The sequence below is a fragment of the Ursus maritimus genome, unplaced genomic scaffold (genome assembly GCF_017311325.1).
Source record: "Ursus maritimus isolate PB19 unplaced genomic scaffold, ASM1731132v1 scaffold_27, whole genome shotgun sequence".
Taxonomy (NCBI): domain Eukaryota; kingdom Metazoa; phylum Chordata; class Mammalia; order Carnivora; family Ursidae; genus Ursus; species Ursus maritimus.
The window spans coordinates 35,716,293-35,733,093 of record NW_024425230.1 but is presented as its reverse complement, the minus strand read 5'-3'; the positions used below and the strand labels follow the sequence as shown (position 1 = coordinate 35,733,093).

General features: G+C 42.7%; 1 protein-coding gene across 3 annotated transcripts in view; it reads left to right on the top strand.

The window, feature by feature from the left end:
* Window positions 1-1,781: 1,781 nt before the first annotated feature.
* Window positions 1,782-16,801, top strand: part of MAP2K5 (mitogen-activated protein kinase kinase 5) — a 248,785-nt gene continuing 233,765 nt past the window's right edge. The window contains exons 1-2 of one of the 3 annotated variants that reach the window (XM_008708547.2): window positions 1,782-2,468; window positions 8,432-8,480. In XM_008708547.2, the coding sequence (XP_008706769.2) occupies window positions 2,334-2,468; window positions 8,432-8,480 (184 nt within the window). In that variant the 5' untranslated portion in view covers window positions 1,782-2,333. The remainder of the gene's footprint in view (window positions 2,469-8,431; window positions 8,481-16,801) is intronic. The other 2 variants (XM_008708549.2, XM_008708548.2) reach the window with 2 other exon arrangements.

Sequence of the window (16,801 nt, the reverse complement as noted above, 5' to 3'; positions counted from 1 at the left end):
AAAGAAGATATATACATGGCCAACAGGCATATGAGAAGATGTTCAACATCACTAATCACAACGGAAATGCACATTGAAATCACAATGAGTGGTAGTGATTTCCACCTAACATCCGATAGGATGGCTAATATAAAAAATACAGAAGATAACAAGTGTTGGTGAAGATGTGGAGAAATTGGAACCCTCATGCATTGCTGGTGGGAATGTAAAGCCATGCAGTCATTGTGGAAAACAGTATGGTGGTTCCTCAAAATATTAAAAATACAATTACTATATGATCCAGCAATCCCACTTCTGGGTATATACCTATCCAGAAGAATTGAAAGTACAAATTGAGTTGGTTTTCCCCATAGTACCTTGAATTAAAAAGCCGTTTAACAAATGATAGGTTCATAGAAAATCTCTAGTTTTGTGGTCTATTTTCTCAAATAATAGGAAATGAACTTTTGGTGAAACGTATAGGGGGACCTTGGGCACACTGTTTACTTTTCAGGGGACTGAGGTGCAGGTGGAAAAGGGCAATTTCAGAATATCTGGAGCATCTGATTAAATGAATTTCTACCTAAGCTATTTATCTACAATAACTAAAAAGAGACAATTGGTCTCCCACACGGACTTTCAAATTAAATATATATGTAAAAAAACCCAGGTAGAGAAAAATATGCACAAAATTTGTTGGTATTATACTGAAACTAATCAACATTTAACATATTTTTTTTTCTCGCGTGAATAAACTATCTGAGCGTTAGGGGGAAACTGTCACTCCTCTCTCACCAAATTTATACAAAATTCAGCACCCAAAAGTAAAGCCTCCTGTGCACCTTCATTAGCAGATTAGGGACCAACTTACACGTTGCAATTTGTAAACAAACTTTTATTTAGGCACCTTAGATCAACACAATTGTGCACTTTAACATCTGAGGCATTTAAAAACAACCTAGGGTTATCGCTACTGCCTGAGATACCACCGATTGCGTAAACATTGCTATCTAGTTGAAAATTTATGGACGAGACCGGATATTTCCTGCAAGGATTTAATAAGAGAACACGATGCTACCACTGCAGCTGTCCCCTGGCAGTTGAACACTTCCCTGAATTTTTTTTTTTACCGTTGCTTTTGAATAGAGGGGCAATCGTGGGGGTAAAACAAGAAGAATTCATACACTCTTTGCTAATGTGAGAGGAAGACGACAACCGTCTGCATCTGTGGCGTGGAAGAAGGAAGAGAAAAAGACAAGCACTTTTTGAGTTCTTGCCTTGCTTTTGCATATTTGATGCACAAACCCCGTCAAGGTAAAGGACTTGACAAAGTAGGGATAAAGGAGAGCTGCACTTCTTTCTGGAACTTCTGCAAACAGAACGCAATTTTATGTCGTTAATTTGCTTTTGGCGGACACAGTCCCAGTTCAGTTTCGTCCTTCGTTTGTTAGATGGTTTCACCTGGCTGCCTTTAACGAGGGTCGGGAAAGGTCAGGACCGTCACTCGGTCGCCGCGGACGGCCACAGTGCGACCGACGTCTGACGACTATCAAGCCTCGCCGGCCCTTACGTTCTCCGCCGCACTTTGCGCGCACTCCTCGGGGCCCGCCCGCCCGGCCGCAAGGGCGGGGCTGGCCGGGAGCTGCCCTCTTCCAACATGGCGCCGCGGGAGGCGGGTCCCTCTCGCCGGCTCCCGGGGTTCCGGTGCCGTGCGTTTTGGTTCCGGAGTAACAGTGGCCTCGCCGCGCCTTCCTCCTCCTCCTACCGCCGCAGCTGCCGCCGCGGCCGGAACGTTCGGCCTGGGGCTGCCGGGGCTGAGCCCGTGCGCGCCGCGCCCTCTGACTCGGGGTGGGGAACAGAACTTGCTCCCCGACCCTCCCGCGGAAGGCCCTCCTCAGCTTTCGCGTGGTCTGGGGGCCCCGGGGCTCCTTCCAAACAGCCCCCGACCGAGTCCCCTTCAGTCGGGGACCCTCCTCTCTCCACTGAGGAGGAGTGGACACCTGCCGCTCTGCCTCCCTAAAACAGGGCCGTCTCCTCACACCCACCCAGACGGCAGAGAGCTTCACGATCCCGTTTCGCCCAGTTTTCCAACTCCAGAACCTTCTGACCTCCGTTAGTTCCTACCGGCCCCTGCCTCCTGCCCCGTGCATGCTCACGGGGAGGCAGCCTAGACCCCATACACCCTGGGTCTGGCTCGGTGCCTGCGGGCTCCTTCCCGACCATCCCCCTCTTCTTTACTCCTCCTGACCCTCTGTCTTCTTCCGCTCCGTCCCCTTGTCACCTCTTGGAGCCGTCGCTTAACCAGGATCCAGTGGGAACCTCCTACCCCAGGATGTGAGCCCCTGTAACCTGTAATGCTGTGGCTGGCCCTTGGCCCCTTCCATGCCATGGAGAACCAGGTGCTGGTGATTCGTATCAAGATTCCAAATAGTGGCGCAGTGGACTGGACAGTGCACTCCGGGCCGCAGTTACTCTTCAGGGATGTGCTGGTGAGTGGTAATTTCAGTCTCAAATCCCGTTGAGGACGCAGGGATTTGTGGGGTAGTCAGCACCTTGACCACTGAAGCTGAGCCTGGCGGCCCGAGCTAGTGGCGGTGGCCATTGCTGGCCTCCTGTGAGGGCAGTTTTGCTGCTTCAACGACAGGCATTGATTAATTGCATGGACTGAAATCTGGCAATTGTGCAGGGCCCTGGGGAAATAGAGATGAATCAGATTGAACCCCTGCCCTCAAGGAGCTCACAGCCTGGACTGAGACATAACACACGGAAGCAACCAACTGGATGCAAAAAGTTGAGTCTAGAAGTTCTTCCCCCAAGTGTTTCTCGGAATGTCCCTGGCCAGATTCCAGCCATGCCTTTCTACTGAGTTCCCTGAACTTGGTGACTGTTGGGGAAAGGGAAACTAGGCAGCTTGAATTTACCATGTTTCAGCAAATCTAAGGTGCCTTTGGTTTTAAGATACTATTTTTAGTACCACTTAGAAAGAAAAAACACCGCCCTTTAAACTGTGACCTGCTGCACATTATACAAAAGTAGCCCATTTCAGAGATGCTAAGGTTGGGGGAAAGGGTGCGTCTTAGAAACAATGCTGTGTCATTACTCTCAGGATACTCGGAACATATTTCAAATAAAATCATGGGATGTGAGAGCAGAGTGTAACCTTGGTGGTGGCCTGTTGGTCCTCTTACCTTTTTTGACATAGTTACTGAGGAGTAGTGAGGCAGAATGGCTTTTCCAAAGCTGTGTTGCTCGTTGAGTGGGAGAGTAGGTACCAGAACTCAGATTTCCTTACTTAGTAATTTTTCCCTACATGCTGCATTGCCATTTCTCATCTTTTCGCACACGTTTGAAATAGAGTGCATTGTGCCCATATTATATATTGAATCATTGAGGTAGGAAAAGCAGAACTGATATACCCAGAAGCGTGTTGCAGATACCAATCTTTGGTGCAACTTACCTGCAAGATAAGATGGGGTGGAGCAGAGTTTCTTGGGAGGAGGGAGATCTCTGATATGATTTTTTTTTTGTAGTCATAGGTGATGCAGTCAAAATTTGATTCCTGTACGTACATTTTGAATTCTGGCTGTTACTGACTACCCAGGACATTGGAGATTTTCAGGTGTCTGGGCCAGGAGTCCTAAAGCTGAAGTGAGCTAGTAGCTTCCAATCTTACACCAAACGTCTCCCTTCTCTTTGCATCTGGGGTTCACACACTCACATGCATATAGATTTCCTCTCATGACAAGGCCCGAACTTTTTAGCATGGTCCTCTAGGCCCACGTGGGTTGGCTTGTGCCTGCCTGGCACCAGCTCCTTCTCTTACCACACCCCTGGGAACATCATGTGCTCCAGGTACGTAGAACTAACCTTGAGTTCTTCCAGGCTGTCTCCACTCGGCCCCTTTCTTCAGCTGGCCAGCTCCTACCTGTCATTCAGAGCCCAGCTTCACTTTTCTTCTACCTTAGTCTTGGTTATATGACCCTCCTCTGTGTTCCCACAGCTTCATTCCAGCCAAGCTCACTGGTTTATCACAGTTTTGTCGATCTCTTCCACTAAAATGATCACCTTCTGAAGGAGATGAACATCTCTGTCTCCCCTGTGTTTCTGGAGCTTCATAGCGCCCTGACATATTTGTTCAAATATTTCAAACGGAGCTTCAAAGAAGATGTGTGCATTTATGGTTTTGTGGACCAGTCTACTTGGTTTTGAATCCAAAAACATGGGTTTAATTGCAAGCCATCCTGCTAACTAGACAAGTCTCTTTTATCCTCAGTTTCCTTACTTGTAAAATAGGGACGATACCTGTCTTCAAGATTTGCAAAGATTAAGTGAGATTGTGCCTGTGATGAGAAAGATGTGAGCTTTCTTTCACTTTGCTCATTTGAAAGAACAGAAGGTATTATTTAAAATAGAATGGTGCAGTGTTTAAAAACACAAACTCTGGGCCAGACTGCCTGGATTTAAATTGCAAGCCTTACCAGACTCACTTTGGGGAGGTGTCTTCTATGTCTTAGTTCTTCATCTGTAAAAAAAAAAAAAAAAAAAAAAAAAAAAGTGAGGGGTGGGGGATAAAAATAGTGCCCACCTGATAGAGTATGAGGACTACTGGAGTTGATATACATAAAGGACTTAGAAAAATCTGGAATGTAATAAGTGCTCTATGGGTATTGTTGTTACAACATAAGGGACAGGGCCTGGGTCTTCTGCTTCTCAAGCATCTCTCAATGGTTCCTTGGCTCTAGGCTGACTGGACTTAAAGTAAACTTCACACGAATGGTCCCACCATCTAGAGCTCGGAGTGCCATGTGTCCTCACACGTGCATATGCGCAAGTAAGCCCAGGCGGAGCATGCTTTGTCAGGAAGGCCTGATGAAGGGCTCTTAGCAATGGGTGCTGTGCTATCTCTCATGCTTCTGATCGTAGCCTCTATGAACTGCATGCCCAGATCCCGGTGGACACCTGTGATCTCCAGGGTCACCTCATTTCTTCATCAAGAAATTGGCAAGAGAACCATCAGATACGTCAGCGTCTTTGGCTTAGAACCTTAAATTTAAAGCTCAGTGAAATCTGGAAGCATCTCCTTCATCTAATACAACTCTTCACTCCAGTTTTCAAGTGAGGGAGCATGAACCCCAGAGGGGGAAAATGCTAAAGCCACACAGCTCATTTTGGGCCACACCAGACACAGAAGCCAGAGCAGTTTGTGGTCACTGAGTCATCTGTCGCTGAGCGTGTCTTGGACGAGGGGTTGCAGTTGAAGGCTCTTGTCATAGCTCCATCAACTAGCAAGCCGGGAGACCCTTGAGAAGTCACTCGGCCTCTCTGGGGCTTTGTCCTGAATAATTAGGGACTGGCTGCAGTGCGAAGTAGGTCTAGCTGGTCTGCAAGGGCAGAGACATTTGATGATCTGTGTTCCAGCTCTCTGTGTTCTGTTCCTTGTAGACACAGCCCCCAGTTTGGGGAAGATGGTGCAGGAGATCTCAACTACCCAGTGAGAGGAGAGAATGTTCCTCCTATTCCTCTTGCTGTTTGAATCATGTCTCCCAAGTCCCAGTTCAGATTTCCCCTCATCTGTGAAATTTTTAGCTAAACCGAGCCTTTGATTTTTTCCTGCCGCCTGAGTTAGCAAATACTCATCTGCTCTTTATGTCTTTTGTTTGGCTCTTATCATACTGTAAGTGCTCCATTTTGTTACTCTTTTAGGTTTGCCTTTATCTCTGTGACCCAACTAGCATCTTCCTAAATCTTACTTTTCTGTTGGCTACAGCTTTGTGATCTTTATGCTCCTGGCATGTTGTAGATGCTTAATTATACTTTTGGCCCATCATAGAGTTGATGGATTTATTAAAAGCACAGAGAAGAAAAGGATCAAGAAATGATCACCATTAAGATATTTAAACTTAAGTTTTCTTTTGAAATCTTTTTTTTTTTTTTTAAAGATTTTATTTATTTATTCATTCGACAGAGATAGAGACAGCCAGCGAGAGAGGGAACACAAGCAGGGGGAGTGGGAGAGGAAGAAGCAGGCTCATAGCGGAGGAGCCTGATGTGGGGCTCGATCCCATAACGCCAGGATCACGCCCTGAGCCGAAGGCAGACGCTTAACCGCTGTGCCACCCAGGCGCCCCTCTTTTGAAATCTTTAGGTAAATGTTATGTTGAGAATAAGACAGGGAGTTTTTGTGTTTTTTTTTTTTGAAATAAGTCACTTAAAATATAACTGGAAAATATACATAAAATTATTAAATGTGCCCTGCTTAGAAATGACCAGTAGGTATTAACTAATTTTGAAGCTTTTTAGCCCGTTGGTATTATGATAAGCCCCACTTTATTTGCTTTAACAAAACAAGATGATTGTGTTCACATGATTCTCTCAAGCAAATTTGCTTTTTTTTTTTTTCCTCCTTTTCCCCACATTAGGTGTAAAAGCTACGTGAGTCCTTGTTTATGTTGATGGGGAAAGGACGCCATTGCTGCCAGGCGAGGTTTTCAGCTAGTTATTAGAAATTCGCTGCTCGATGGGTTCTGTTATTCATAAGTAGGAAGGATCCTAAATTAGTTTGCTATTACTGTAGAGTTCACGTCTGAAGATTGAGGTGATCCGAGTTCCCTTGAAGTAACCAGAAGTAACCTCAACTTGGAGGGTTAGGGGTGGAGTCCCCCAGCTTGTTTTTAATTACACTACTAGCTAGAAAAGGTCCTCCGTAAATGCACTAGAAGGCTGATGTAAGTGAATGAATGACCATCCCCCGATCCTTGGGTGCTGAAATTTCGGGTTTCGTTGTGAGGTAACCTTTGTAACGCTGCAGTCATCAGTGACTTGTTTTATTTAACAGACACTCATGTGGCACTTACCATGTGCTAGACACTCTTCTAAGCACTTTACAAGTATGAACTCATTTAGTCCTATGAGGCAGATACAGTTATGATCTCATTTTACACAGAAGGAAACTGAGGCACGGAGAGTCTCAGTCACCCAGCTACTGAATGGCAGAGCCAAGGTCCACGTAGTCGGGCTCTACACTAGCTGCCTGTATAGTTTATTCCATACTCGCTGTACGGTTTCCATTTACCTGTCAATAAACACTTTCTCCCTACAAGTGTGTAGACTTTCTCAACACTAAAATTTTTTATAAATACTTCCTCAGAGTTGATGTTTCATTTGCTAAGACTAGAGTCAGAAGGAAAAAATCACCTCCTTTGGCTCTAATGAGCGAGGGCTGCCTCAGATAGTTCCCTTTGATCAATTTTATATGCACAGATTTATTTTTCAGGGGGAAAAAAGGCACTGTAGAGGCAAGGCTATTATGCAAATTTCCACTGCAGCAAAAGCTTCTAAGAAACTGCGTTTAGAAGGAAGTTGCAGCCGCCACTCTGCTAAGTGCCCTGCTTGGAAGGGCTGTGGGCTCCCTGCTGAGAACGACTGCAAGCCGCTTTGTCAGCCGGCTGCCTGGTGCCACTTCCTGGCAGAGCCCAGGAGGGACGCTGTGGCAGAGCTCCCCGACAGCAGCGAGGTTTGCAGACCATTTGGGTTAGGCTGAACGTAATGGAGGGTCGCTTTTCCCAGAACTGGCTATTTCTTGAAAATGTTCCATGCCTCTTGAACTAAGCTGTCTCTGTAGACTGATTTTCAAGATGGCAACTTAATGGGTTCATTTAAACATTGATATCACATCATATACCTTAAACAAAATTTTTTTGTAGGCTGGATTAACTGTGTTCCGGTGTCATTAAATGTATGTTTTCCACTTGCTTAAGAGTAAAGGTTGATAACAATTGTTTGTATCAAATGTGGCATTTTAGGTTATTACCATCATTGGAATAATATATCATGGAAACTTGTGGTTTTTTTTTTTTTAACTCTTTGCACTATGAATACAAGGTGAGATGTTGTTAGTTACATATCAGAAACTACATTTGTTGCCTACAGTGTGCTAGGCTAACTTATGGTTATTATTTAAGTTAATTCTTGCATTACCTCTGTGAGTATTACTAGACCCATATTGGAGGATAATCAAATAGAGGCTCAGAGAGGTTAAGTAATTTGTTTGCAGTCACACAGCTAGTAGGTACAGAGCTGAGATCCAAACCCAGGCTAGTCTGACTCCTAAACACCTTTCTATTGGTACTGTATTCCACAGCCTTCTATAGAACAAACTGTGTGTGTGTGTGTTTTTAACAGAGTGTATACGCTGTTGAATCAAGAGTGAAAGATTATGATATTAATACAGAGTAGATTTGGTAAAGAACAACCTCCCCACCCCGCCCCCAAATAGAGATTTAAACTCTGGGCTTACATTGCTGGGCTAAGTGTGATTATGAGCTAATGTTTTTATAGTTTATGCCAACATTTCAAAAATCTTTTTCAGGTTCTCATATTTCCTCTAGGATTTGCCACATGTTAGCAATAAAGAAGATGGCTAATTGTGTTTCTTTATTCTTTCTTTGTTTAGGATGTGATAGGCCAGGTTCTGCCTGAAGCAACAACCACAGCGTTTGAATGTAAGTCTGGCTTGTATACTTTCTTGACGATTTCTTTCTGCAGTAATTTTTCAAAGGGTTTATGGGTTGCATTACTTTAGAAACTGACAAAAACAGATTATTTATGATCATCATATGGTACTTTTAAATATTTATAAATTAATGCAAGTTTAATGATGATACTGAACTGAGTAATATTTTCTTATTTAATCATATCTTGGGTGTGCATATTTCTATAATATAGCTTTAATTACCAGCATGACCTTTATCTGCTCTTGCTCTTCACCGTAATAATATTGTGGGACAAAATGAAACGTGTAAACTACCTGTAGGCCAGTGATTATTGATTAAGAGATTATACTCCATTGCTGCTTTAAAACCGCAACAGAGTAGAGCTTTTAAGTGAGCATTGCTTGGAATAATTCTGTTTTAGTGGGGCTTGGTGTGGCTGGTACATGATGACAGTAGCCCTTCAGGTCTTGAGTCCTTCCTCTAACTGCCCCCGTGCCCCCAACAGTTGGCTTGGGATTGGGAGGGGCAGGATAGACTAGAAAACTAGTTTTGACACGAGCCAGGTCATTGCAGGGGATATTAGGGTCTAGGAATGTTAAGATGAGAGTTTAGTCCATAAGAACAGGGGCTCTGATGTTGAGAAGGATAGAGTAGGATTTTTAGCTGTGGTTCCCATCTCTTCTTTGAATGTGAGGGCCACTTTTCCGTGAGTAGATGTACGGTTTCTCTACATTATAGTATACTTGTTGTTCTTGGTTTTTAAGCAGATGGTTAATGACAGTCAGTACAGTGTCCTCTCTTTTATTTATGTTCTCTTTGGAGGACAAGTTGGCGGTACTTATTACCAAAATGTAAATTGTGCGAAACCTTTGATTCGGCAGCTTCACATCTAGGATGCTGTTCGACAGAAATACCTGCCCGTGTGTTAAATGCCCTTCAAACATAATATTCATTGTGGAATTATTTTTAATAGGAAAAAATTAGAGGAAAGCTAAATGCCTCGAATAGTGGATTAATAAATTATCCAGTATCTGAAACAGCAACCAATTGAACAGCAGCTAAAAAGAATGAGTTAGGATTTTATGCACTGACATGAAAAGATTTCCATGATACATTGTGGAATAAACAAATAGTATGTATGGCCTGACCCCATTTTGTAAAATTGCTAATCCCTGTTCCTGCCTGCTTCGTGTCTGTAGTGAGAGACAAGGATCTGAAGAGTGCCCACCACAGTGCCTTCCAGCGGTTCCCCCTGGACTTGGGGGTCAGAATGGGAAATGGTTGGCTAAATGAGCACACTTTCCTTTCAACATTTCTCTATTATTTGAATATTTTCGACAATCCTTCCATTTATTTAAAAGTCACTTGCATAGGCCTCTTAAAATAATTAGTATTTTATTAACCACACTGGACTCTATATACTTTTGGAAAATGGTGCGTGTATCTGAAGTACATACTAGTGTTGCATGCTCTTCAGACCCTTTTTGGTAAGTCTCTGGTGGTGCCAAGGATTTCCTGGACAGGCTGATAGTAAACATCTGTCACTGTTGCCAGATGCTGTGCTAAGACATTCCATGCTTATCTCGTTTAATTTGACCTTCACGAGATCCCTGTGAAGTACTATGAAGGACTGTTTTTGTTTTATTTTTTAAATTTTATTTTATTTAAAGTCAACTAATTAACATAGAGTGTATTTTTAGTTTCAGAGGTAGAGGTCAGTGATTGGTCAGCTGTGTAGAACACCCAGTGCTCATTCCATCACGTGCCCTCCTTAATGCCCGTCACCCAGTGACCCCATCCCCCTGCCTCCCTCCTTTCCAGCAACCCTCAGTTTGTTTCCTATGACTTAGAGTCTCTTACGGTTATTAGCTCCATTTTAGCTGAGGGAAGGACATCTCCTCTGAGCAGCTTGCTCAAAGCCTGGTGAGTGGTGAAGTGGACTTTCCCACGTAGACTCCAGAGCACATATCTGTTCTCAGCCATTCTTGACACTTGTTCTGCGAGTTTTAATTGTTCTTGAAGTCCCTTATTCCGATTGTTCATAAGTGTAGCAGAAAAGCAGCTTACTTTTAGTACTTCCTACTTCTTGCCTTCTGGGTCGCACAAAGTGGCTTGAGGTCCCTGTGCCCCACTGACTTCCAGAGTTAGGGTTTGTAGTAATAACACCGGTTATTCTAGCTGTCGTTTATTGATGGCTTGCTCTGTGCCTGGCAATGGACTAGGAGATTTACCTAGATTGTTGCTAATCTTTACGAAAACTCTGTGAGGCAGGAAAATTATGCCTTTGGGAAACTGAGGCTCAGAGACAGGAAATGATTACCAAAGTCATCAGCGTGGTGGAACCAAGCTTAAACACAGTTGTTTTTGACTGTGAAACATGCACTCTTTATAACCAAGTATGTTAAAAGCCTACGAAGCATGTTAAGTATGGTTTACACGGCTTATGAGTTTACATGGCTTATGGGTTTTGGTTTATGGTTTGATGAAACAACTCTTGAATAAATAAAACTTTAATCAAAAAAATACTTACGGTAATATATTTAATACTGAAAAGTATGTCTAACAGTAAGAGAAAAAAATGTTTTAATTTCTTGGTTTAAGTTCTTAGAGATGTTGCTCCTTCTTTACTGAGATGAGGATAGCAGCTCTAAACGCATCTGTGTCTTGACCAGTTCTAGGCAAAAACAAAACCAAAAATAAAACCCCAAAACATAGACAAAATAGTAACAGTTCTTTGTTTCTTGAGCTTAGATTAAAGTCCTAGCCTGGCTTTTTTCATGATTGCTCTAGGATGACCCTGTGTTCGGAACCAAAGATCTGCACTAATAAATGGAATCTGTGTAGAGGAAATATTTGGAAAGATGTAGTTTATAAGCTAATTTGCTGACATTTTGGAGCTATGTCGGTGCTGTATAGCTATGATGGAACAACTCCTAGATAAATAAACTTTGATCAAAGATGTATTTATGATAATATATGCAATATTGAAAAGTATGCATACCACTAGTTGGTTTCTTTTGCAAAAGAGATGGTATTGTATTTAGTGATATGAATTAAGCAACAAGAGAAGGGGTGTTGTCAAATTCTTTTTTTTTTATTTAATAATATTTTTTATTATATTATGTTAGTCACCATACAGTACATCCCTAGTACATCCCAAGGAAATGAGTTGATAAGTGGAAAGGAGGGGAAAGGTCATGGTACAGATTCTTCAGTTGTGAGAATTGCCGTCTATTGGCTGAGGCCTCTGACCAGCCACCCCCCCAGATGGGGTTAATCGCTCTCCGCACCTTTGCTAGAGCAGGTGACTGCAGGTGACCCGTTGGGCCCACCTTCCTTGGGCCCACCTTCTTATGAGCTGTGTGTGTGTTTCCCTTCCTCACTAGATTTTGAATGACTTGATGACAGGTACCATGTTTTATTTCCCTCTTACTCTCCGCTTACTACTTAGCTTCGTGCCTTCTGGGAACACCCTTGCTGAATGAAATGGACTGTTGTGTGTCCAAATTCAGACGAGAATTTTAAAATTAATGTGACCTAAAGCCAAGTAAATCATTTGCTTTTTTGGATTATTTGTGCTGTTGGCCAGACACAGGATAGAAACTGGTGGTGGTGGACCAGTCAGGCTCCAAATTCAAATTCCCACACTTGACTAGGCCCTCCGACCTGAGGGAGCAGAGGGCCTACAGTGATTCTGTTCTTTCCCGTTTCTGTTCCTGGGAACAGTGTTTCTGAGGGGAGTTAGGCTGGATGAGGGGAAGCAGGCCCATTTGTGCTGAATTCACCTCTTGGACTGATGGCCCTAAATCTTTTTCATCTTACCCCTTTTAGGTCTTTTTCCCCTTAGAATTAGAGTGCAAATAACAATACTTCCCAGTATCTAGTACTTGATTTCTTTTCTAAGTAAAAAGGTATAGATGGTTTTAAAAAAGAATTTAAACAGCATAAAAATGAAAGGAAAACTAAAAGTCCTCATTTCCCCAGTTCACTATTTAACAGTTTTCTTCTGTATCCTTGCAGAGATTTCACTGTTAACAATTTCTTCTGTGTCGTCATGGAAATTTCTGTATGTAGTACACACTATACTGCAACTAATTTCCCCTGCCCCCACTTCCAGTAAATATTGGACCTCTTTCCGACATCAGCATACACAAATCAACTTCAGTCCTTCGGATGACTACATTATAGCTACTTTTATGGCCATGGCTTAATTTATTTAACCTATTGATAGACCAATCTTAAGTTGTTAGCAGTTTTTTAGTATTAGAAAAAACGCGGCAGTCAACGGCATCGCCTTATATCTTTCCACATTGTGGAAATATATTTGTAGGATGAATTCCCAGGAGTTGGAACTACTGAGACAAAGAGTACCCCTATTTTACATTTTAATAGCTATTACCATGTTGCTCTCTAAAGGGTAGAACCAATTTACACTCCCACCAACAACGTTTGAGAATGCCCATTTCTCTCTACCCTCACCAACTTGGGTATTTTTTTTAGTACCAAACTTCCTAGTCAATGTCAGCTTGAAAGGTGGAAGAGATTGCTATGTTATTGTTTTATTTTGCATCGTTTATAAATGAGCTTGAGTATCTTTTCATGTGTATTTTGGTCATTTGTATTTAATTTCTGTGAACCATGTTGTCACCTTTGCCCGTTTTCCTTTTAGGTCATAGGTTTTGAGTTGATTTAAGGGCTTACCGATATTAAAAAAACTGGGGCTTTGTCTTGTATGTTAGAGCTATTTTTATCTAGTTTACTGCTTTCCTTTCAGCTCGCTTTGGTCTTTTTCCGTCTTCTTTTTTTTTCCATGGAGAAGGTTGAAGTTTTTATGTGGTCAGATTTATCATATTGCCCTTTGTGACTTCTGGATTTATGTCATTCTCAGGAAGGTCTTCTACATTCCAGGTATTGAAAACACATCCATCCGTATTCTTTTCTGCTCTACTCTAATAGTTAGGTTAAGCACACATACTGTAGGTTTGTATATAAATATACACGTTCATATGTGTATTAGTGTGCTGTTGTTGTTTTTTTTCTGAAAGAGCCTGCATTTTTTTTTAACAAACGTCAGAAGATTTTAAATTTTTGTACCATCTCTGGTCTCTTTTGGTGAAAGGAAGAGTCTGGTGGGGAATCCAACTTTATCTTTCAAGCACATAGATAGCTGACTCTGTACCAGTTATTGAATCATTTGTCTTTTCCCAGCTGTGAGAACACTCCTGAGACGGAGCTAAATTCCATTACCATAAAAAGGCTTGTATGTTTGCATGTGTGGGCCCTACATATGCTGTAGGAGCTTGACAGTCATATAGGCCCAGAGACCCCTGCTGATCACCACAGTTTCATTAACAGATTAATGAGTACACCAACACACGAGGCGATACCAATCAGCTGTGCCCACTAATGAGTTTCCTGTGCCTGTCTGTTACATGTGCTCCTCTTCATGGATTGTGTCTAGACAGGTGACTGCTGCAAAGTGACTGTTGGGCTGGTGGCACTGGGCGGTATATTCTTACTGGTGACTTGAGAGATGCATTGTAAGTCTATGTAGACAAGTGCTGACTTAAACCTATAAATACCACGTGGGCCCACTTCCCATGGCACTCTGACTTCATGTATTGTGGTCTGTAGCCTTCATAAGTATCTTCACACTTGTGAAGCTGTGCCTCTCTGTTTTGGTTCATAAGATACAGTTATAGAATAAATCTTTGTTTTACTTCTATCTTTCTTAACCACGATCATTTTACACTTCTCATTTCAGTTTTTTTTTTTTTAAGATTTTATTTATTTATTCGACAGAGATAGAGACAGCCAGCGAGAGAGGGAACACAAGCAGGGGGAGTGGGAGAGGAAGAAGCAGGCTCATAGCGGAGGAGCCTGATGTGGGGCTCGATCCCATAACGCCGGGACCACGCCCTGAGCCGAAGGCAGACACCTAACCGCTGTGCCACTCAGGCGCCCCTCATTTCAGTTTTTTTATGAATTTCTGGAAGATTATTTTGGGTGGAAATTTTAAAACTAGCTCATCATTTTTTTAAAAGATTTTAAGTAATCTTTACACCCAATGCAAGGCTTGAGCTCATAACCCCAAGATCGAGAGTTGCACTTTTCACCAACAGAGCCAGCCAGGCTGTGCTCCTAGTTCATCATTTTATTTATTTTTATTTTTTTTTAAAGATTTTATTTATTTATTTGACAGAGATAGAGACAGCCAGTGAGAGAGGGAACACAAGCAGGGGGAGTGGGAGAGGAAGAAGCAGGCTCATAGCGGAGGAGCCTGATGTGGGGCTCGATCCCATAACGCCGGGATCACGCCCTGAGCTGAAGGCAGACGCTTAACTGCTGTGCCACCCAGGCGCCCCTAGTTCATCATTTTAAATTTGGCATAATATGACCATTTAAAGCAAAATTGCAATTATGTAAGTTGTAAATTCTTTTTTTTTTTTTTTAAGATTTTATTTATTTATTTGACAGAGAGCGAGAGAGCACTGTCAGGGGGAGCGGCAGAGGGAGAGGGAAAAGCAGGCTCCCCGCTGAGCAGGGAGCCTGATGTGGGGCTCAATTCCAGGACCCTGAGATCATGACCTGAGCTGAAGACAGACACTTAACTGACTGAGCCAGCCAGGCGCCCATAGGTTTATAAATTCTTACAGCATAGAAAATCACTGTAGCTGATTACTGGAGAAATAGCTGTAGGAGATACCCTTCACGTCCAAACAGCAAAGACAGTGTCATTAAGAATAGTTGGGTGACAACCCCTTATTGTTTTGGAGAGAAGTCTAAATTATAAAATATTTGGAAATCATAAATTATTGGGAAAAATGAAATTTCATTTTCTTTTTTTTTTTTTTAAAGATTTTATTTATTTATTCGACAGAGATAGAGACAGACAGCGAGAGAGGGAACACAAGCAGGGGGAGTGGGAGAGAAAGAAGCAGGCTCATAGCGGAAGAGCCTGATATGGGGCTCGATCTCGTAACGCCGGGATCACGCCCTGAGCCGAAGGCAGACGCTTAACCGCTGTGCCACCCAGGCGCCCCGAAATTTCATTTTCTTAAACTGTTGTATGTGTAAAAGATAAATGGTTGCTTTTAAGTAAACTAGGTAGGTTAATGAAAAATTATAACTCACAATGGTACCCCGTCTAAAAATTATTTAACAGATAAGAGTTAGTTATGCATCCTAGAATTTGAGACTATTTAAAGAGAGTTTTAATTTATTAAAATTTTGGTTTGCAGTATCATGCATGTACAAAGTCAGATCCTTTTTAGTCTTATGAGAATAGTTGCTTATTAGTAGTCTTGCTATTTTGCATGCGAATTAAGAAGTTTAAGTCTTTTTGTTCAACTACCAGGCTAGTTGTTCCTTGAGGGCACTAGATAATACCACTCATTCTTGGGTCTCTAAAGACCCTATCATAGTACCTGGCACGTAGTGGACACTGAGTATGTTTCTGGAATACATGGATAGTTGAAGGAATGAAGTAACAAGGACAAGCCTTCTGTATCTCATCCATCAGAAAATCCCGTTAGCTCTGGCTTTAAAATACATCCAGCATATGATGACTGCTCAGAATCTCAGCCTGGTTTAAGGCCACCATCACCTCTCACCTGAGATAGGACGGTGGTCTCCTAACTGGTCTCCCTGTTTCTGCTTTTGCCTCCACACAGCCTGTTCTGCACGTAGCAGCCAAAGTGATCCTTGAGAAGTGAGATCACAACACTCAGCACCTTCCAGTGGTTTCCATCTTATTCAGGAGTAAAAGCCAAGTCTTTAAAATGCCCTACAAGGTCCTGCATTTTCTCACCTGTCCCCAACTCTGCAGCACTGCTGCTTCTCTGAACTCCCCTCTTTCTCTCCCGCCTCTCACGCTGTGCTAGCCACACTGCCTTTCTTTCAGTCTCTCGAACATGCCGGGTTTTCTACTTCAGGGCCTTTGCATTAGCTGTTCCTTCTGCCTAGAACACCTTTCCCCAGATACCTCTGCAGCCCACCGTCTCATCCCCTTCAGTCTGTCTCAACTAGAGTGTAAGCTCCAAGGGGGCAAGGCTTTTATAGTGGGCATTTACGTATTTGTTGGAGAGAAGAAGGGAGCAAAGAAGTGAAGAAGGAATCAGGAGGCAGGGGCATGGAGTAAAATTAAAATTCATGGCTGAGAAGATTTGGCCATAGAAACTGGGACTGCTAACCCTGTCCGGATCTTAGATGTCATAGCTAAGAAGGGCTCTATAAACTTGACAACCTTTCTGATGATTTCTTGTTGAATGTCTTTCTAACCTCTACAGTTGTGTTTGCATTTCTTTCTTCTTGTCTTGGGAAAATGCCTT